The sequence below is a fragment of the Sus scrofa genome, chromosome 10 (genome assembly GCF_054392235.1).
Source record: "Sus scrofa isolate SSC_HxYL_T2T_F1_AM1 chromosome 10, Sscrofa_HxYL_maternal_Yorkshire_Landrace_v2.0, whole genome shotgun sequence".
Taxonomy (NCBI): domain Eukaryota; kingdom Metazoa; phylum Chordata; class Mammalia; order Artiodactyla; family Suidae; genus Sus; species Sus scrofa.
In genome coordinates, this window is record NC_139392.1 from 65,126,741 (window position 1) to 65,149,439 (window position 22,699).

Sequence of the window (22,699 nt, forward strand, 5' to 3'; positions counted from 1 at the left end):
TTACAGCAACGCTGGATCCTTAACCCACTGAGCAAGGCCAGGGATTGAACCTGCAACCTCATGGTTCCTAGTCAGATTCGTTAACCACTGAGCCACGACAGGAACTCCCTATGTTGGACTTCTAACTTCCAGGACTGTAAGATAAAAAGGCCACTAAGTTTGTGGTAATTTGTTACAGCAGTCATAGAAGAGAATGCAGGCAGTAGACACAGAACACTAATACAGGCGGTATATACATCACATATCACATGGCAATAAATTCTATGGAGAAAACTTGGAGTTCCCGTTGTAGCTCAGCAGTAACGAACCCAACTAGTATCCATGAGGACTTGGGTTTGATACCTGGCTTTGCTCAGTGGGTTAAGGGTCTGGCATTGCCATGAGATGCAGAGGCAGCTCAGATCTCTCATTGCTGTGGCTGTGGCTGTGGCTGACAGCTATAGCTCCTATTCAACCTCTAGCTTAGGAATTTCCATATGCCAAAGGTTTGGCCTTAAAAAGACAAAGAAAAAAAAATTCTATGGTGAAAACTAGAGCAGGAAATGTGGGATGAAGTATTGGGGGTTGGAGTTGATTGTAATTTTATTTTTTATTTTATTTATTTATTTTTCTCTTTTTGTCTTTTTAGGGCCACACCCGTGGCATATGGAAGTTCCCAGCCTAGGGGTCGAATCAGAGCTATAGCTGCTGGCCTACACCACAGCCACAGCAACGCCAGATCCTTAACCCACTGAGCGAGGCCAGGGATCGAACCCGCAACCTCATGGCTCCTAGTCAGATTTGCTTCCGCTGTGCCACGACAGGAACTCCCTGATTGTAATTTTAAATAGACTTGAAAGGGGAGGCCTCTGGTGACTTTTGAGCAAGAGGTGAGCGAAGTGAGGTGGTAAGTCATGAAGTATCTGAGTGAAGAGTGTTCCTCACAGAAGGCACAGCAAGTATAGAGGCAGGAGCTTACCTGGCATTTGTGGGAGTCAAAGAGGGCAGTGTGGGAGTTTCCTTCGTGGCTCAGCCATTAATTAACAAACCCGACTAGGATCCATGAAGACGCAGGTTCAATCCCTGGCCTCGCTCAGTGGGTTAAGGATCCGGTGTTGCTGTGGCTGTGGTGCAGGCAGGCAGCCGTAGGTCTGATTTGATCCCTAGCCTGGGAACTTCCACATGCCTCAGATGTGGCCCTAAAAAGACAAAGAAAAAAAAAAAAAAAAAAAAAAAAAAAGAAAAGTCAAAGATGATTCCACAAGGGCCTTAAGCAGCTGAAGGGTTGGAGTGGCCCTCCCCTGAGATGGGGAAGGGCAGCACTGCCAGCAAGTGTCCCAGAGAGTGTCGGTTCAGTGTGCAGGAAATTTGGTATCTGAAACCTCCCCTCCCTCATTCTTTCCCTTCAGATTACTTTCCCAACAAGCAAAGATCCACACACAAAAGGAATAATAGCCAATAGGAAACAACATCTAGTTGAATTTGTGATGGGGCCAGTTTGCTGTACAGTACAGGGCTCTGAAAAATCTTCTGGATTGGAGAAGAGATACAGCCCAAGATGCTATAGACTGAAAGTTTATATCCCCCTCCCCCAATATTCATATGTTGAATTCTATCCTTCAAGGTGATGAAACTGGGAGGTGGGGCCTTTGGGAGGTAATTAGAGCACGAGGGTGGAGCTCTTATGAATGGGATTAGTGCCCTTATAAGGAAGGCCTGAGAAAGCTTCCTTGCCCCTTTCTGGGAGGACACAGAAAAAAGATGCCCTTATCAAACTCTGAATGTGCCAGTGCCCGGATTTCTTTTTTTTCCCTCTTTTTACAGCCGGCCACACCTGCAGCATATATGGAGTTTCCCAGGCTACGGGTCAAATCAGAGCTACAGCTGAGGCCTATGCCACAGCCACAGCAACACCAGATCCAAGCTGCGTCTGTAAATTACACCACAGCTTGCAGCAACACCAGATCCTTAACCCATTGAGCAAGGCGAGCAGGGATTGAACCCAAATCCTCCAGAGGAGACTGTGTCAGGTCCTTAACCTGCTGAGCTGCAGTGGGAATGCTAGTGCCCTGATCTTGAAACTTCCAGCCTCTAGAACTGTGAGAGGTAATTTCTTTTCTTTCTTTTTCTTTTCTTTTCCTTTCCTTTTCTCTTTTCTTTTTTAAATGGTCACACCTATGGCATATTGAAGTTTCCAGGTCAGGGATTGAATCCAATCCACAGCTGCAGCAACCCGCAGGATCCTTTAAATCATTGCCACAGGCAGAGGATCAAACACACACCTCCACAGTGACCTCAGAATGGGTCACTGTGGAGGTGTGTGTTTGTGAGGTTAAGAATCCATTGTGGATTCTTAATCTCACAATGGGTTAAGAATCCACAATGGATTCTTAACCCATTGTGCCACAGTGGGAACTCCTGAGAAGTAATTTCTATTTATAAGCTGCACGGTCTATGGTATTTTGTTTCAGTAGCCTGGATAGACTAAGAAATAGGAGGACCAAACAAGGCTTGAATTTAAAATGCTGGCCCTGGAGATGCTGCCGTGGCTCAGTGGTTAACGAACCCAACTAGTACATGAGGACACAGGGTCGATCCCTGGCCTTGCTCAGTGGGTTAAGGATCCGGCATTGCCATGAGTTGTGGTGTAGGTCACAGACGTGCCTCGGATCTGGTGTTGCTGTGGCTGTGGCTCACATTTGACCCCTAGCCTGGGCACCGCCATATGCCCCGGGTATGGCCCTAAAAAGACAAAAAATAAAATAAAATAAAATGCTGGCCCTTCAGTACAGATTCTGAAGGTTGAGCCTTCTTCTTCCAACCACCCGGTCATAGGCAGGGAAGCTGAATTGGGGGCGTGGGTGAGAAATGGAACATGATCTGTCCTACTGACCCCACTCACTGGTGAAATTTATGGAGGAAATAATGAAGGCTTTCTCCCAACCCCCCAGTTTACCATTTCTCTGCAGTGAAGGAGTGCTAAGCCGATGGACGTGGGATGAAAGTTCTCTTCTCCCTACAGGCAAAGCGGAAACACAAGGACAGAGGCAGAAACTGGTCCATTAATGCTTATTGATTAGAATCCTGCCCTTTTTTGCCCTGTGTATGCCCTTTGCATCTGTGCCCTCGAGCTTGAACCCTATCTCCCAGGGCAGAAGTTGGATCCCAACATTCTTTAGTTTCTGAGACAGAAAGCCTTAATTTTCCTCTCTCCCCTTTTTTTTTTTTTTTTTTTTTTTTTTTTTGTCTTTTTGCCATTTCTTGGGCCGCTCCTGCGGCATATGGAGGTTCCCAGGCTAGGGGTCGAATCGGAGCTGTAGCTGCCAGCCTACACCAGAGCCGCAGCAATGCAGGATCCGAGCCGCATCTGCGACCTACACCATAGCTCACGGCAACACCAGATCCTTAACCCACTGAGCAAGGCCAGGAATTGAACCTGCAACCTCAAGGTTCCTAGTCGGATTCGCTAACCACTGAGCCACGACGTGAACTCCTTTCCTCTCTTCTTGAAGGAACAAGAAACATCATGTAATGAGAATTCTTGGGCAGGCAACAGCCTCTTCCAATTAGGCACTAGTGTGTGAGAGAGAAGGACTATTAAGAGGAAAGGGGAGTAATTAAGGGACATTTCCACCCTAATTGTTCTGAATGATGAAGAGTCCTCTGATTGCCATGAAGCCCAAGGACAAAAGGAGCTTTAAAGCAGTGAATGGGGTTTGAGGTGGTTTGGAAATGAGACTGCACTACTCCACAATGAATAGAAACATTGCTTAGTGACTGGGTTTTTGTATTTGACCATTTTTTCTTCTCATGTTTGAGTTTTAGAGTCACAATCTTCAATATATTTGCATTGCCCTAGTGACACAGAATTAAATGACCATGACTATTAAGTATTTCTTGCAATATCAGAATTCAGTTGGCGTTGCAAAGGATGTGTGTGGTTTTAGAGGTTCTCAGTAGCTGTAGAAACCACTCTTGGGAGAGGGATGTTTTCTCTATGTATTCTAGTTTCTACTTATCATATTTCCATACCTCCTTAAAGTGTGTAGTAAGAATTGTAAAATATAGGAGTTCCCATCATGGCTCAGTGGTTAACGAATCCGACTAGGAACCATGAGGTTGAGAGTTCGATCCCTGGCCTCGCTCAGTGGGTTAGGGATCTGGCGTTGCTGTGAGCTGTGGTATAGGTCACAGATGCAGCTCGGATCCAGCATTGCTGCGGCTGTGATGTAAGCCGGCGGCTACAGCTCCGATTCAACCACTAGCCTGGTAACCTCCATATACCACAGGAGAGGCCCTAGAAAAGACAAAAAAAAAAAAAAAAAATTGTAAAATATAGTACTTTTATATATAGTGCTATAGTACTACATACAGTACTTTTAAACTTTCATAATATGGTATTTCTCAATCAAAATGCATTAAGACACTATCATATGGGAACTAAAAAGGTGTGCAAGACGTTCTTTTCCTCAGGAAGCTTATATTTAATGACTCTTACTATGCATTAAAAATACTTTCTATGGGAGTTCCCACTGTGGCTCAGCAGGTTAAGAAGCTGACTAGTGGCCATGAGGATGTGGGTTTGATTCCTGGCCTTGCTTAGTGGGTTAAGGATCCGACACTGTTGCACGCTGAAGTGTAGATAGGTTGCAGATGCAGCTCAGATCCGTGTTGCTGTGGCTGTGGCTCTGATTCAACCCCTAGCCTGGGAACCTCCATATAGGCAAGTGTGGCCCTGTAAATAAATAAATAAATAAATAAATAAATAAAATTTCCTATGTTTAGTTGACACTTTACAGCCCCTGCAACGTAGATACTGCTCTCCCCAATTTACAGAGCATACTAAGGTTTAGAGGTCATAGACCCAAGATCACTCAAATAGAAAGTAGAAGGCTGTGGGCTGGGCTTCAAAGTCCACGCTCATTCCATTAATCCCAGATTGTTCTAGAAAATTCGCTAGAATCTGAAGGTATTTTCCGATGATTAAGGCTCTCCTCTAGCATTTTTCATCAAGTTAGAAAATCTTGAAGAAGGTAAGCGATTTCCCCCTCTAGGTACCTTGGGTGTGGCCATTGTGGACCCAGAGAGCACCCTTTCTGATCTGATATCTTCTTCCTCTTCTCAGTCAAAGGGTCACTGTCTTTTCCGCAAGGCTGGGAGCCCAGCTCAGACTGTCCATTCCTCACCTCTTTTCAGAGGTAAGATAACCAAAGGAGACCTGTAGTCCTTTCCCGACGGAGCTGCCATTCCGCGGGCGGCCGCCAGGGGTCCCCATTCGCATCTCCGCACGATAACCGCGCGCCGGGTGCCCGTGGGGGCTGCTTTGGAGCCGCCGCGGCTGCAGCTGGAGCCCCGCGCTCGCACGCCCGCGCGCTTACTGAGAACGGGCGCCTTGGCTCCAGAGTCCCCAGCCAGATCCGCGAGCGTCGCCACTCCTGCCTGGAGCTCACCCTCTTCCTCTTGCTCCGCCTGCAGCTGGCTCGGCGCGAGGAGCCGACAGGGCCTCGGGGCTGAAGGTAAAACCCCACGGTGAGTGAGAACCCGCTCCCAGCGAGGGGAGGTGGCGCAGCCGGTAGCCTCTCGCGCCCGGTCGCGCCCTGGAGGGTGGAGGTATGGGGCGCACCTGGGGGCGGGTGCAACAGGAGGGCGGGAGGCAGCAGACCCCGTTTCCCCGCCCGCCCTCCGCGGGCTTCCGGGGCTGGAATCCGCGTCAGACCCCTACCCGCGTCCTGACTTCTGGCCGGCTCCTCCCGCTCTCTTCCCGGGTAGGAACTAGAGTCCAGTCTCCACCCTGGGCTCCTGGGCCTTGATTTTAAAAGGTCTATCAATAAAGTCCATCTTCCTTCGGGGTTCGAGTGTGTCCGCCAACCCATCCCGCATCGCAGATGACTGCAGGGTGCGTGCTGTGCTGTGGGAGGCGGGAAGACAAAGTTTTACAAAAGTGCGCCTGGGCAGGGGGGCAATGTTTAGGGCGTCTTGATACTGAAGGAGGAGGCTCGGCTTGGGGCTGAGAAGGGGAACTCGGCCAGTTCGGGGACTGTGGACGCTTCGCAGAGGCACAGGGTGTGTAAAGGACGTACAAATCCTGCTGAATCCCTGGGCCAACAACTGTCAAACATCTGGAATCCAAGCCCCTCCTTTTCCCTGCACCGAAAACCCTTCAACTTTACTTTGATCGCTCCTCCTGCCTTTGGACCCTTCTCGAAGGGTAAAGGGCCGACCCCCGGCGCCAGGCGAGTGACCAGAGACCCCAAACTCCTCAAGATCCCCCTTCACCCACCTTCCCGACCCCTCCCGGACGTTTTCCCCGCAGGGACCACGCGACAGAGCCGATTGAGATCGTGGCGAATGGCCTTTTGTTTCTCCTCGTTTCCCCTATTGTTTGCCTTTCAAACATCTGGCCGGGCTAGGGAGAGAAGGAAGCCCCTCTCGTTCTCCTCCCCAGCTCCCCACGCCCGCCACCCGCCCAGCTAGAGCCCAGGAACCGCCTGGGGAAGGAGAGGAGCCCGACCCCAGCGGGGCCGCCCCACCCGGGCCTTGTGGTTAAAGGGCGGAGGGAAAGTTGTTCCTTCTCCGCCTCCTCGGCTGCTTGTGGCCCGGGGCGCATTTCTCAGATCTTATCCCGAGCGCACCGCGCTCTAAGAGCGCAGGTCGGGAGGGGTGCCGCTGCGTTCTACCCCAATCCGGGGAGACCTTTGGTGGGTTCCAGTGGATTCCAATCTCCACCTAAAGGCGTGTGGCTGGGCAGCTGCCAGGCGGTGGGACAGGATTGAGACACGTCTGGTAGGCACACAGCTCTAAGGCTCTGAGGCCCGCGAGTTTCCAAGGGCCGAAGGTCAGGGGAGTCGCCTTCAACAGAATGGAAACGGAAATAACCTAGGAAACCTCGAGACTTTGCCTAGAAATGGGAGTGAGGTGGCTCTCTCCAGAATGAACCTGGAATTCTGAGTTTGTGTAGGGCTCCATGTTTAAATCCCTGGTCCCCTCTCAGCATTTAGAGAATGCACATGCACAACCGGAGGACACAGCGCCAGCGCCTCTAGAGCGGTGTTCATCTTTCCAAGTTCCTGCCAATTGGTGTTTTGGAACTGCCCCCGAGTTCCGCTGTGAGTGTGCCCCTGAGAGTGCAAGTGGCCCGGTTTCTCAGCCTTTCCTAGTAAGTTGGATGCTTACACGTGGTGCTTATTCTTTGTAACTGTGAATAATTAAAGAACTAGGGCTTATGCCTGAAACTAATATAATATTATAAACCAGGTATACCTCGGGGGAGAAAAAAAAAAAAGCAACCTTGGGCAAAAGCAGAGTAGCCATTCTGAGAAGGCAGGGTTCCCAGATTGTGTCCAGAGAGTCGCTTAGCCTGTGAGGGAGATTGTGTCTGCACACCTGTTGGAATCTATACTGTGCAGGATTGTGGTCACATAGAGCGCTTTCTCCAGTAATTTCTGAATCTTTCCAGTAGGACCAACAGAAGAAAAAAAGCAAGATTTTTGAAGCACCAGAAGCTACTTTACAAACATTTCATTGTGAAAATGATCCCCAAGGAAGGATTCCTTTGAAGTTTAGCAGCAGGAGAAGAGCAAGAAGGACCTAGGTGGTTAAGAAGTATCCAAAGGCATCATTAACAAAGTGGAAGGGGAGTTCCCCTGCGGCACAGTGGGCTAAGGATCTGGTGTTGTCCTTAGCCCACTGTGCCAGAGCAGAGGCTCTGATTGCTACTGTGGCACAGGTTTGATCCTTGGCCCAGGAACTTGTGGGCAGGGCCCAAATAAAAGGTAAAAGGACAATGTCTCGCCCAGTCTGCCCCAGTAAGGAAAACAGGATAATGGTAGTGAAAGATAAGCTTGTACAGTTTCTTTATTTTAGAATTAAAAAAAAAAACAAAACTTCCCCATCGCTGTGGAAAAAATAGAAAATACAGAGGTGAAAATTAAAAGTGAATGGATATGATATGATAAACAAGACTTTACTGAAGAACCTTATCCAGTTATTTCCTTAGAATAAATTTCTGGAGATAGGATAGCTAATATCTAAAGAGTTAATGCGCTTTTTTTAGGATATTTAAAATTGCCATATTGTCCCACAGTAAACGTGTGTGGGAGTTCCCATCGTGGGGCAGCAGAAATGAATCTGACTAGGGAACCATGAAGTTATGGGTTCCATCCCTGACCCTGCTCAGTGGGTTGGGGATCCAGCGTTGCCGTGAGCTGTGGTGTAGGTCTCAGACACAGCTCAGATCCCGAGTTGCTTTAGCTGTGGCTGGCAGCTGCTCCGATTCGACCCCCAGCTGGGAACCTCCATATGCCACGGGTGAGGCCCTAAAAAGCAAAAAAAGAAAGAAAGAAACATGTGCCCGTTTAGCCTCTCTCATTAATACACAAGAGGATTTTTTTTCCCCTCTACCCTACACCCCACTGCTATTCTATATTATCAATTCTTTTTTTTTTTTTAATCTCTGCCACACTGGTGGGAGGGGAGTATCTTATTTTCTTCTTTTGAATTTCTTTAATCACAAATGAGATTAAACATTTTACATATTGTCTGTTCGTATTTGTGTGATGATGCTGTGTTCTTCCCTATTTTTCAGTGAGTGTTCTCCTTTTTTCTGACTAGTGGTGCGCTTAATAAAAGCATCCTGTTATGACTTCTGCCCCTCCCGGTACAATCAGACAAACTTTATTGATTTTGAAGTGCCAATTCTCTTCCTTCTTGCATTGCAAACGTTTTGGCAAGATGACAACCACAAATGACTAAAGAAGCTGACGTGGTCCCAGTAGAATTATTAGGGAAACCACGTAAAGACATTGTTAGAGAAATTTGTGGAAAATATCAAGTGTTTACTTTCTGCTGAGTAGCTTGCCTGCCCCAGCTCCTTTATAGCTTGAAACGTTTTTTTAAAATTTAGAACTATTAATGAGTTATTTCTACTAAATGGATTATACTAACTCATTTTATTGTCTGATCCTTCCACTGATAACCAGTAGACCATGATCCACAACTAGTTCTTGTTCTTTTAAAACATTTTTTTCTAACTTTTGGACTGAATTTGCCTCAGTTTTATCATAAGACTTTCTCTGTTGGCTATACCATTTGAGCCCTGTGCTTGGATGAATATTGAATCGAAACAGTTTGAAAGCATGCTGTTAACGCAGCAGCAGGAGAGGTCTTCCAAAAGCTGAACCAGGAGCTGAACTGGGTCCATTTCATCTCTAACGTGCATTTGGGTAGCCACAATCTCTCTGTTAATTCTTTTTTTTTTCCTCTTTTATAAATCTGTTTTATTTACCTCAACACTTCTAATTTGGTACTTTTATTTATTTATTTATTTTTTAATATTTTTTTTTTAATTTTCCCACTGTACAGCAAGGGGGTCAGGTTATCCTTACATGTATACATTACAATTATATTTTTCCCCCACCCTTTCTTCTGTTGCAACATGAGTATCTAGACAAAGTTCTCAATGCTATTCAGCAGGATCTCCTTGTGAATCTATTCTAAGTTGTGTCTGATAAGCCCAAGCTCCCGATCCCTCCCACTCCCTCCCCCTCCCATCAGGCAGCCACAAGTCTCTTCTCCAAGTCCATGATTTTCTTTTCTGAGGAGATGTTCATTTGTGCTGGATATTAGATTCCAGTTATAAGTGCTATCATATGGTATTTGTCTTTGTCTTTCTGGCTCATTTCACTCAGGATGAGATTCTCTAGTTCCATCCATGTTGCTGCAAATGGCATTATGTCATTCTTTTTTATGGCTGAGTAGTATTCCATTGTGTATATATACCACCTCTTCCGAATCCAATCATCTGTCGATGGACATTTGGGTTGTTTCCATGTCCTGGCTATTGTGAATAGTGCTGCAATGAACATGCGGGTGCACGTGTCTCTTTTAAGTAGAGTTTTGTCCGGATAGATGCCCAAGAGTGGGATTGCGGGGTCATATGGAAGTTTTATGTATAGATTTCTAAGGTATCTCCAAACTGTTCTCCATAGTGGCTGTACCAGTTTACATTCCCACCAACAGTGCAGGAGGGTTCCCTCTCTGTTAATTCTTGCTTGAAGGTAGATGATTCTGAAATGGGGTAGAGGACAAAGGAGGAGAAAGTTTATTTCAGCTTGAAGATGAATTAATACCAATGAAGGACCACATAAGAACATTTAAGCAGGAAGTTCATGTTGTGGCTCCATGTTAATGAGCCCAACTAGTATCTATGAGGATTCGGGTTTGATCCCAGGCCTTGCTCAGTGGGTTAAGGATCCGGTGTTGCTGTGAGCTGTGGTGTAGGTTGCAGATGTGACTTGGATCTGGTGTTTCTGTGGCTGTGGCATAGGCTGGTGGCTACAGCTCCGATTCGACCCCTAGCCTGGGAACCTCCATATGCTGCGGGTTCGGCCCTGAAAAGATATATGCACACACACAAAAAGACAAAAAGATAAAGTATAGGAGTTACCTCCATGGCTCAGTGAGTTAAGAATCTGACTGCAGTGGAGGGGAGGGTTTGATCTCTGGCCTGGTGCAGAGGGTTAAAAGTATTCCGAATTGCAGGTTGTAGATCTCAGCTGTGGCTCAGATTCAGTCCCTGGCCCAGGAACTTCCAAGAGTGGGGCCATAAAAAAATTTTTTTTAAGTATATTAAAGTGTCACTTTTTTTCTTTTTTTTTGGTCCCACTTATGGCATGTGGAAGTTGCTGGGTCAGTGATCAAACCTGCACCACAGCAATGATGGAGCCACTGCAGTGGCAATGCCAGATCCCTAACCTACTGAGCCACAAGGGAACTCCAAAGTGTCTTATATTATTTAGATGACTAGTTTACTTAATGAACAGAAAGTGGCCTTCTTTATTGAGAAAATCCAGGGTGAAATTCTTCCATAGTCTGACTGTATGCATTTCACTTTAGGCACAAAACGAAAAACAATGAAAGGCAAATACTGTATTTTTCTGTGGCTTTTCCATGCTTTTAGATGTAGAAATCTCATAATATGTACTAGGAATGAACCAGTGCTCTCTGCATTAAAATCCTAGCTCAAAGGTTGAATGAGAGCTTAATGGTCATCTATTTCACCCATCCAATATCACCATGAATCTTCACTCTCTTAAAATAATAAAATACCAATCTACACACTTTGTATCATTTCAAACAAACCAAGGTGAGAAGCAAATGGGCCAGAAATTTCAATCTTGTGTGTGTGTGTGTGTGTACAGAAACAAGGAGGGTTTTAACTCTGTAGGAGCTTGTATAAGCTCTTCATATGCTGAACTTTCCTAGAATAAACAACCTTGGCAATTAAGTCACTGAGGATAAGTCATGGAGGTGTTACATTTTGCAATATTCTCTAATCCAAATCTTCTAGCAGTCGGTTTGGTAGAGTTCAAAGGTGATGGAGCAAAGCAAGTACACAAGCCCAGAAGGAAAGAGGAACAGAGGGTAGAAGACGGAGCGAGAGTCCTCCTTTAAAACCCTCACCAGGGGGTGGTTGGCCTCACCCTTCTTCAGAGAGGTGAATGCAGCTGGTGTGGCAAGGCCACACCTCAGCAAGAGCGAACATTACACACGCACACCAGCACCAGTCCAGCCAAGGGGACGTTCTAGGACAGCACCATGATCCTGAAAAAGATGATGGAGGAGAAAGAGATGGGAAAGGAGATTTTGGAGAGAAATGGAATTTTAATTCTAAGCATATACCTTATTTCCTCCTGAGAAGTGCTGTAAATTTCTGAAAGAAGTAGAAACATCTTCTGATTTCCACCCGGACGATCTCCCAGGCACAATGACTGTGTTCCTTATCTTTGAGAAACTTGTCTATCCTGTTGAAATACCGCCTCAGTTCAAGGCTGTGCGAGGGGGGGACCGTCGCTCCCGAGGGTTTCCTCTCAACCTCGTCCATCTCTTTTATGTCTTCATTTTCTTCCTCTTCCTCCTGCAAGCATTGTTCCAGGACCTGCAACTGCTGGTCAAGTCCCATCTGGACTTGTCTGAGGAGTTTCTCTTCCCAAGTGGCTTTGAAGGTGTCCTGGGTGAAGATGTTGAAAGCCCGAATGGACATTTCATAGAAGGCTTCCTGGATGTCCCTTTTCAGAGGCTGCGTGTGTGATAGGATCTCTTGGGGCAACTTAAAAGCTTTGCTTTCTGTTAGACACTCTATGGGAAACGAATGGCTCATTCTGCTCAGAAGTCTCAGATTTTGCCAGGAGACTCTCCTCAGGTGAGCGTTCAACAGGTTACAGTCCTGAGAGACAATGCCCGTGACAAACAGACCCATGAGGCACGCCGGCCACAAACACTTTCGAATCACGTCGGGCTTGGCCCTCATTTTCACACACCCCGCCCCCAGCTAAAAAAATCCACGCGACCCGAGGTTGACAGTGATGTTTTAGGTCTTAAGTGTTCCTTCGTGTGCCTTTTATACACCTGAGTGCCTTCAGTGGGGAGGAGTCTTCTCATTCGTCATTTTTACGGTTCTCAGAGTTTCGGCCCCTTTCCTTTGCCTCTGAGGCTTTTTTTGACTTTGGGTGACTACGCTAACTTGGAAACGCTGTCTTTTGAGAAAAGTGAGCAAAGCATTACCGTTGTGTTATCTTAGATGCCCAAATGAGCCATCCTGGCACTATAGGATCATCAGAAGAAGACTGATGCAGGCTGAATTGGAAAGAATTGAAAGCTGTGACTCTATACATTTGCTCACTCACCCAACACTCTTACATAAGGAAGAGCAGTCCTCCAAGAAATTTTTTTTTTTGGTACCTGGCCCTATCACTAAAAATCTTCTCATTGAGTTAATCATAGACGGTGATCAAATGACTATGATTATTTGATTGCAAGGCCACTAGGACATAACATAGTTTAGTTTTTTTTTTTGGTGGTGTTGTTTTTGTTTTCCCAGGTTTGTTCAATTAAGCGTCTATATTTGGATATTTTCTGTTTTTATTTGATTTTTTTCGGGGGCCTCAAAAAAGATGAAAAACAGAGTTGGTCATTGAGCATGGCACTTATCACGTAGAAGACCAGGCCAGTATAGTTTTCTGTTGCCATCAGAAAATGTCAAAGTTCTCCAACTATTCTTTCCTTTAGTAAAACCCAAAACAGCTTACCATCCTCACCTAGCATCTTATATGCCTGTGATTTCTTTATTAGAAGTCCTCCAGGGAATTGTATATTGGGGAATATTTTTCTGCTTCATTCACATCTCTCTTACAGCATCATGCATTTTTTTAAAACTTTTTTTTTTTTGTCTTTTTAGGGCCACACCCACGGTATATGGAGGTTCCCAGGCTAGGAGTCCAATCGGAGCTGTAGCCACTGGCCTACACCACAGCCACAGCAATGCCAGATCTGAGCCATGTCTGCAACCTACATCAGAGCTCACGGCAACACTGAATCCTTAATCCACTGCGTGAGGCCAGGGATCAAACCCTTGTCCTCATGGAAACTAGTCAGATTTGTTTCCGCTGAGGCACGATGGGAACTCCTTTTTAAACTTTTAGATATGGTTTAGACTGTATTTTAAAACGTATGCTTAGCTATCTTTCCTTCTTGCTTAGAAGTTCTGTGCGCTGTCAAGATTTTTGTTTGTTCTTGCTTGTTTTTCCACTGAGGAGTTAGCAGGTGATCACCCATTTTAGCCAAAGGTAACTCACACCTGGACCAATATTACTGTGATAGTGATGGCTGTTCATCATTTATGGTTTTGACTCGTTTGACCAAACAGCATTCTTCCGGTTATGATAGAAGAGAATGGATTCCTTTCTCCAGGAACGTGAAATGGGATATCATTAAGCAGGGCTAGCCTAATGATCACCTTAAAAAAAGAAATGTATTAATTTTCAATAAAGTCATTTTAGTATGGTAAGCAATCACAGCTTCACAAATATGGCAGACTTCGGCTGGAAATTTGGCTAACAATGTTCTTGTCTAAATCAGTTGTCTATACCAAAGGCTAATTAGAGTCAACTGAGACTTCTTAAAATCCTGGCTTTTTGGACCGGTTTCCTATGAAAACTTCATACATATATTACTCTATATCCTCTTTCTGGATAAATTCTGATTTCACGGAGATATTTTGTGGGATGGCTAACTTAGAAAAGTATTTAGGAAAATGGTTCCTTTTATATATAAGATTATAGATTGACACAACCTTCATGGAGAGCAAGATGTATCAAAAGCCTTAAAAATGTATATAATCTTTGACTCAGCAATTCTCCCTTTAGGAATTTATCCCCAGGAAATAACAATGGATGTCTTTAAAGACTTAGCTCTCAGGAAGTTCATTACTGCCAAACACTGAAAACAGTTTAAATGTTCAGCAGTAGGTACTCGGTTAAATAAACCATCAGTAGAAAAATTAGTCTGTGCAAGCATTAAAAATTATGCTGTAGAAAGGGATGAACAACAGGGTCCTACTGTCTAGCACAGAGGACTATATTCAATGTCCTAAGATAAACCACAATGGAAAAAAGATTTTAAAAAAGAATATGTGTGTGTGTGTGTGTGTGTGTGTGTGTGTGTGTGTGTGTATAACTGATTCACTTTGCTATATAGCAGAAATTAACACAACATTGTAAATCAACTATATTTCAATTTAAAAAATTATCCTGTGGACATATATTTCATTACTTGGATAGATACACTTTGTAGCTTCAAAATAAGATTTCACAGTAGTCTGATATCATATTTATTAAATATAAACATATACATATATGTACCAAAAAATCTAGAAGCGTAAATTCTACAAATATTGAGTCATTACCTCTGACTAGGAAAATAATGGGTGATTATTTTTGTATTTTAATTTACCTAGTTTTTTTTTTTTGGGGGGGGTGGCCTCACTCACTGGTGACATGTGGAAGCTCCTGGGTTCAGGATTGAACCCCTGCCACAGCAGTGACCTGAGCCGCTGCAGTGAAAACGCCGGATCCTTGACCCACTGCACTACAAAGGAACTCTACCTAAATTTTTGAAGTTTTCTGTAGGCAGCAAGTATTTCTCATTTAATAAGGTAAACTCGTTTTCAAACAAAATATATTTAAAAAGAAGAGATATTATACACCTACAATAGGATCACTACTACTTTATAAACATTTCCATTCTAGGATTCTTTAAAAGGAGATGTGGGAGTTCCTATAGTGGCTCAGCGGTAGTGAACCCTACTAGAATCCATGAGGGAGGATGCGAGTTCAATTCCTGACCTTGTTCAGAGGGTTAAGGATCTGGTGTTGCTGTAAGCTGTGGTGTAGGTCACAGATACTGATCAGATCCTGCATGACTGTGGCCATGGTGTAGGCTGGCAGCTGCACCTCTGATCTGACCTCTAGCCTGGGAACTTCCATATGCTGCAGCTACGGCCCTAAAATGCAAAAAAAAAAAAAAAAAAAAAAAAAAAAAAAAAAGAAAAAGAAAAAGAAAAGAAAAGAAAAAAAAAGGAGATGTGAATTTCCCTTGACATTCAGTTCTAATTCAGTTGATGTGAATAATGTAGAGTATATGGGAATTTAATGTAGTTTGTTACAACTTTTCCTTAAAATGTATATAGATATATTTATTATTATTTATACTCACACACATAGAGTTTATAAAATGCAAATTGCTTTTGAGGGCCAGACCCTCTTACCTACCTCTCAGAACTTCTTATACATACAGGTTCTTACATTATCCCAGTCAGAGTTGCTTGTTCCTCCTTTGGGCTTTTATAATGCTTTGTCCTCGATTTGGACTTTTTAAAGTAAATAATTATATAATCATTGATCTCCAATTTTTTTTTTTTGGCTGCTCTGCCAAAGTTCCCAGGCCAAGGATCAGATCTAGGCCACAGCTGCACCCTAGATCCTTTAATCCGCTGTGCTAGGCTAGGGATAGAACCTGCATCCTGGCGCTGCAGAGATGCCACTGATTCCATTGCACCACAGTGGGAACTCCAATCTCGTAATTTTGTATTCTCTCCCACCCATAGTGCTCACCATACATCTTACTTATTTGAGATGGTCCATTCACACTAATCAAGCTAAGAGGTTGTTCAGTTGAACTTCTATGCTAGGAGGTTCTGCCCACGGGGCTGGAGGTGGCTGGAGAGTTGGCTGTGGTCAACCTCTTGAAGGTGCTTGAATTTTCCACTACGGACAGTTTTGTCATTTTATCCCCTTTCTTGTCATCGGGTATGGTATCCTTATTGATTCCTTGTGTTCTCAGCGTCTATCTCATGTCAGTCAGTGCCTGGGTCTTGAGGAGGGAGGGATAAGTATGGTCCATGATCTCAAGGAGTCCGCGACTGAGAAACAGGCATGTTCTGCATGTTTCAGGGGATCCCTAAGGGCTTCCCTATAGCGTGTACCTCATTCCTAACGTGCTATAGATGTTAACTGATGATGATGTTGACAGTATTCATGACAAAAAACGGAACATGACCGGCGTGCCTCTTGTCCCCTCTGCCACCATTAGAGTTGCCTGGTTGAGCAAATACAAATACAGAAGACCTGTGCAGTGTTTGGGATGTACTTGTACTAAAAAACATTATTGGAGTTCCCGTTGTGGTTTAGCGGAAACAAATCTGACCAAGATCTATGAGGACACGGGTTCAATCCCTGGCCTTGGTCAGTGGGTGAAGGATCTGGCGTTGCCCTGAGCTGTGGTGTAGGTCACAGACGCCGCTCGGATCCCAAGTGGCTGTGGCTGTGGCTGACAGCTGTAGCTCTGGTTAGACCTGTAGCTTGGGAATCTCCATATGCCATGAGTGCGGCCCTAAAAAGACGGAAAAAAAAAAAAAAAAAAAAAAGAAGAAGAAGAAGCATGCTTGGATGCACAGTGCTGATCACGCCTCTGTTCGGTAAAAGCTATATCATGGGACTCTATCTGAAAATATAATCAGTTGAAAAGAATGGCCGTGTGAGGAAATGTTTTTATTCTAGAATTTGTCTGTCGCAGCTGCCCAGACTGTCACTGTGGGCTCCATGTTCACACGGCCAGCAGTGTTCCCTGATATCCGGTCTTATTTCTTGAGGCCGTTGCTATGTGGTCAGGCTTTCCTTGGAGAGTGGGGCGGGGAAGCTGAGTAGCAAGGGCTGCCCTCTTGTCAGTGGAACTATGTGAAGTCCACGTGCAACCCAAAGGTAACAGTAATGGGCAAGACATACTTTGTTTGACAAAATGGAGATGAGGCATTTCAGTCTAGACAAGATAGCCGTGACTCAGCTCATGGGCATTTGGCATCGTATGGCAGGATTTATTACTCTCTGAGAAAAGGCAAGTTTGGAACCCCGGGTGAGAGTAATATGTTGATCATCCAGGTTACTCAGTCCACAAAAGTACATCATTCCCTTTGTGGGCTCAGAAGGCGATGCAGCCCGGTAGGGGTTCAGAGGTGGAAGCCTTGTGTCCAGGCCTGGCAGTTTCTCCCACGTGGCCTGCAGACATTGGTCGCCAAAAAGCTGTGTGCAGCTCCTTTAGCCCAGACCAGCCCTGAAGCTGCAACCACGTGGGGTTTCACTCATTCCCACTACCTCCCACTTTGGGGTCTGCCTCTCCCCTAGTTCTTCTGTCCCTTTCTTGGTTGTTCTTTTCTTTTCTTTTCTTTTCTTTTCTTTTTTTTCTTTTTAGGGCTGCACTCATGGCATATGGAGGTTCCCAGGCTAGGGGTCGAATTGGAGCTGTAGCCACTGGCCCACACCACAGCCACAGCAACGCAGGATCCAAGCCGCATCTGGGGCCTACACACAGCCCATGGCAACGCCGGATCCTTAACCCACTGAGCAAGGCCGGGGATTGAATCTGTGTCCTCGTGGATACCAGTCAGATTCGTTAACCGCTGAGCCACCACGGGAACGCCCTTGGTTGTTTTTTTCTTAATGATGTATCTGATGTAGAAATTTATAATGACTACACAAGTATATATGCGGATATGTCCATATTGTAAAAACTTCAACACTTGTAAAGTGAAAGCTTAGCTTGCCATCTCTGCCTTGCGTCCTGCCTCTCTTCTCCCCTGTGGTAACTACAGTTATCAGTTTGGTATGTCCATATTTGTATCTGTCTCCCCACTAAACACTAACTTCCGTGAGTGCATGTGCAACAGCTGACTTATTCACTGCTTGCTTGCTTGCTTGCTTGCTTGCTTTCTTGCTTCCTTCCTTCCTTCCTTTCTTTTTTTCTTTTTTTTTTTTTGCCTTTTCTAGGGTCATACCCACGGCATATGGAGGTTCCTAGGCTAGGGGTCCAATCGGAGCTGTAGCTGCCAGCCTACACCACAGCCACAACAACACAGGATCTGAGCCATGTCTTCGACCTACACCACAACTCATAGCAATGCCTGCTCCTTAACCCACTGAGCGAGGCCAGGGATCGAACCTGCAACCTCAAGGTTCCTAGTCGGATTCATTAACCACTGAGCCACAAAGAGAACTCCCTCATTCTTTAAAAAAATTTTTTTTAAATAAAAGTATTGTTGATTTACACTGTTGTGTCAATTTCTGCTGTACAGCAAAGTGAGCCAGTCATATATGCATATGTGTGGTATAGATAGATAGATAGAGCTATATATTCTTTTTCTCCTGTTATCTTCCATCATGTTCTATCACTAGAGATTGGATATAGTTCCCTGTGCTATACAGCAGGACTTCATTCTTTATCCATTTTAAACGTAATAGTTTGCATCTACTAACCCCAAATTCCCTGTCCATCTGAGTCTCGCACCTTCCCTCTTGGCAGCCACAAGTCTGTTCTCTATGTCTGTGAGTCTGTTTCTGTTCTGGAAATAGGCTTGTTTGTGCCATATATTAGATTCCACACATAAGTGATATCATATAGTGTTTGTCTTTCTCTTTCTGACTTACTTCACTTAGTATTGCATCCATGTTGTTGCAAATGGCATTATTTCATTCTTTTTTTATGGATGAGTAGCATTCCATTGTGTATATGTACCATATCTTCTTGGACATCTGTCCTTGGACATTTGGGTTGTTTCCGTTTCTTGGCTATTGTGAATAGTGCTGCTATGAACATAGGGGTGCATGTATCTTTATGAATTGTACCTTTGTCCAGAGTGGGATTGCTGAGTCATGTGGTAGTTCTAGCTGCTCATTCTTGAATGCCCTCGGGACCCACAGAGATGGAGAGACACCTGGACCACTTCCATGGATAATATGTGGTGTGGGAGTAGGAGGACTTGTACGTATTTTTAGAAGTTGCCGAAACAGGGTTATAAAAATTGTGGTAGGCTTTGAAGTTTAAGTCTGGACATGTATCCCTTTGACTATATGTATGATATCATTTGGATATAATTTTAAAAATCTACATTATAAACCCTTTGAGAATACGAAGCCCAGGATCAACGGCTCACCAGATCTTGATCAAATAGATCCTGGTGCTTTTCTTTGTCTTCTTCTTCTTTTTTTTTTTTTTTTTTTTTTTGCTTTTTAGGTCTGCACCTGTGGTGTATGGAAGTTCCCAGGTTAGGGGTCGAAGCAGAGCTGCAGTTGCCAGCCTACACCACAGCCACAGTGACACAGGATCCAAGCCACATCTGTGACCTACACAGCTCACAGCAACACCTGATCCTTAACCCACTGAGTGAGGCCAGGGATTGACCCTCACTGGTCAGATCTGTAACCCACTGAGCTGCAACGGGAACTCCCTAGGTGCTTTTCACAACACCCTGCACATAGTAGGTACGAAATAATTTGTGGGATGACCGAAAGAAGACAATGAAGCCATGTCTCCATGACAAGAAAGTGATTTGGTGGTTTAGTTCTTACGGTGTAGGGACATGGGGAAGGCAAAGCCAGGTGCTGGGAAGACTTGAGACGTTCACAGAATGGCAGCTCAGGCATTGGTCCAGTGTCCCCCGCCTACTCCCATCGCTTTGTCTTTGGGATTCCCCCAGGCTGGTGAGGTCATGAGCTCTGTCACACATCTACTCTGGTGGTGTCGCATAGTTCTGTGTGGTTTGGTTGACTCATACATCTTCCCTTCCCCTCCCCTCCAGACAGAGCTGTGTGTCTTACCCAGTTTTGCATGCTTGGCACCTCTTAGATAAAGACATCAAATGTTTGTTGACTCAAAGACTGCCAAGTGGTTTTTTTTTAATGCTTCTCAAGTTCAGGTGTTAACCTGTGCTGACAACACTGCTGAGAGGTTCCAGGATCATCCGTTCCCTCTCCCCTGCCCTGAATGTGGCCACCTCTTTGTCGTAGGTGCACCCAGGAACGTCATTCTATCCTATCAGCCTGAGGGAGGCTCTTTGGACAGACTTATCCCTGGTTCTCTTTAGAGCCCAGCTTCAGATGATGCACATAGGACCTTCCTACACAGAAAGAATTTGAGCTTTTAGAAAATGATCCCTGGAGTTCCTGTCGTGGCGCAGTGGAAACGAATCCGACTAGGAGTCTTGAGGTTGCATTTTTGATCCCTGGCCTTGCTCAGTGGGTTAAGGATCCAGCATTGCCATGAACTGTGGTATAGGTGGCAGACGTGGCTTGGCTCTGGCATTGCTGTGGCTCTGGTGTAGGCCGGCAGCAACAGCTCTGATGAGACCCCTAGCCTGGGAACCTCCATATGCCGCAGATGCGACTCTGAAAAGACAAAAGATGAAAAAAAAAAAAAAAGAAAAAGAAAATGATCCCTGATAAAAAGAAATGTGACATACACGGCGGAGTGAGTATTTAAGTAAATAAATATGCACCGTTAGGAAAACCTACCTTCAGTGTGGGGATTACCAGAACAGCTTCCACCTGAATCCTTGTTCCACTGTTGTTTCTCTTGGTCTGTTTGAATCCCAGTGGGGCTTTTGCTTCTGAGATGGGGGTGAGCATTTCAGATGAGAGAGGTTGCCTTCCAGAAGACCCTTCCCCTTTGCCTACTGAGTAGATATGGATTTCTTCCCAGATCATTGCCCAGTAGGCCTGTAGTCTGGAAAAAGAGCAAGAGGAAAGTGAGTGATGGACAGAGTTGTCCTCTTGTCTTGGATAAATATTTTAAAAGGAATTGCCATGGTAGAGATGAGGGCAGTGTCATCTTTTTTTTTTTTTTTTGTCTTTTTGTCTTTTTGCCTTTTCTAGGGCCGCTCCCGTGGTATATGGAGATTCCCAGGCTAGGGGTTGAATTGGAGCTGTAGCCACTTGCCTTCGCCACAGCCACAGCCATGTGGGATCCGAGCCACATCTGCGACCTACACCACAGCTCACGCAATGTCGGATCCTTAACCCACTGAGCAAGGCCAGGGACCGAACCTGCGACCTCATGGTTCCTAGTCGGATTCTAATACCACTGAGCCATAACAGGAACTCCCGGTGTCTTCTTTTAATTACTGTCGGTTTGCATGTGGTCATGAGGTTTCCTGACATTTATGAAGAACAAAAAAAGGCGTTATGGAGACATGTAAGTGGGATTTTGTTCAGCTGACAGAAGATTCCCATGCCCCAAATTTTAGGCTTGTTTTTTCTTTGTGTCTGAGCAATACCTGGCTTTGAGGATGATGTCTGGAATAATCTACTAGAGTCATGGAGAGTGGGGAGGAGGTTCTTTTCTTGTTGACAAGACCCCGGCCCCTAAGTAGCCTGGGAAGTGCAGACTCTAAATCACAGAAGGTAGTCTTAGAAGGACAAGACTATTAAGGTAAGACTATTATGGTTAGAGAAGTGACTTGCCCAAAGTCACAGAACCACCTGGGGGCAAAGTCAGGCTGGGACCTGAGTCCTCTGACCTCAAGGCCATCCATGTGGGTCTTTCACGCATAAGTGGAAAACTCCCTTTGCTCTGCCTCCACTGAGAGGAGCAGCGTGCCTGCAGCCAAAAGAAAGTGGATTCTGCAGTCTAGCTCTGCTTTGAGGCCAGCCAAGGATGCCATAACTCAAGCTCTTTCTGGTACATCACAAGGGCTTTTCCACTCTGTGAGGTAGGCATAAGGAAAGGAAGAAAGCACGAGCTGTCAGACACTCCTACTATTTCTACAGAGATATTGAGAATTCTACAAATAAGGACTGTTAGGTTTCTCAGATTCTTAGGTCAGTTCAGAACTAAAGTGGTTGCCCTAGAGAAACCTGAAATGGGTTTCCTGAGAGATTTCTCCCATGTCTAATATTAATTTATTTATGGATTCATTTCGTTCTTTTTTTTTTTCCATCACATTTCCATTGCTTAGCACATAGCATGTGCTCAATAAATACGTATTGAACAATTAGGTACGTGTTTCACTATTTCATCTTAGGAGTACACTTTAATTTACATTGAATTACAGATGTGTTCAATAACTCTTCCTTTTGGTAGAACTGTGTAACGTTGAGCGAGTCCCTTAAACTTTGTGCACTTTATCTGTAAATAGGGATAATAAGAGTCCCAACCCCAAAGGGTAATTGGGGTAAATTGATAATTTTCTAAATTGCTAGTTGAAAATTGCTAATACCAGTGCCTGGTACATAGGAAGTGGTCAATACTGGTAGTTATCATAGTCATCCTTGTCATTGGTGTCCTCGTAGTTGTCGTCGTCGTCATCATCATCATGTGTTGCTTAGCGTGTAAATACCATGCCAAATTTTGAGAATACAAGAGTAGGAAAGATATGCACAGTCCCTATCCTTGCAGAGCTTCCTGGAAGCAGTGATATCTGAGCTGAGTCTTGAAAGGCAAGAGCTGATGGGAGTTTGAATTAAGACAGTGATAGTTGGTCTGGAGAAGAAGGGAATTAACTAGGAGGTAAGATGGGCAGGTCTTGGTGGTTGATTTGTAATGAGAGGGTAAGAAAGAG

At 44.9% G+C, this 22,699-nt stretch overlaps 3 protein-coding genes across 9 annotated transcripts in view; 1 reads left to right on the forward strand and 2 right to left on the reverse strand.

Moving 5' to 3' along the window:
- Positions 1 to 2,089: 2,089 nt before the first annotated feature.
- On the reverse strand, positions 2,090 to 5,910 carry LOC146399470 (uncharacterized). Its single transcript, XM_084979893.1, has 3 exons — positions 5,038 to 5,910; positions 2,361 to 2,995; positions 2,090 to 2,287 (listed from the first exon to the last, which is right to left on the reverse strand). The coding sequence occupies exon 1, from the start codon at positions 5,850 to 5,852 to the stop codon at positions 5,172 to 5,174; it is 681 nt and encodes a 226-aa protein (XP_084836019.1). The 5' UTR covers positions 5,853 to 5,910; the 3' UTR covers positions 2,090 to 2,287; positions 2,361 to 2,995; positions 5,038 to 5,171.
- MOB3B (MOB kinase activator 3B) overlaps positions 5,296 to 22,699 on the forward strand; it is a 333,368-nt gene continuing 315,964 nt past the window's right edge. For 5 of the 7 annotated variants that reach the window (XR_014817775.1, XR_014817776.1, XM_084979886.1 and 2 more), the window contains exon 1: positions 5,296 to 5,508. The gene's annotated coding sequence lies outside the window, so the exon portion shown is untranslated. Of the gene's footprint in view, positions 7,136 to 22,699 lie in introns of all 7 variants that reach the window. The other 2 variants (XM_084979887.1, XM_013980202.3) reach the window with 1 other exon arrangement.
- IFNK (interferon kappa) lies at positions 11,660 to 12,286 on the reverse strand. The gene is given in 1 exon segment (NM_001164857.1): positions 11,660 to 12,286. A coding segment is annotated over 1 exon segment (627 nt).

Bases quoted from the DNA above. Each gene is read 5' to 3' on its own strand.
- LOC146399470 (XM_084979893.1), bottom strand. From the start codon at position 5,852: ATGGGTTGGCGGACACACTCGAACCCCGAAGGAAGATGGACTTTATTG.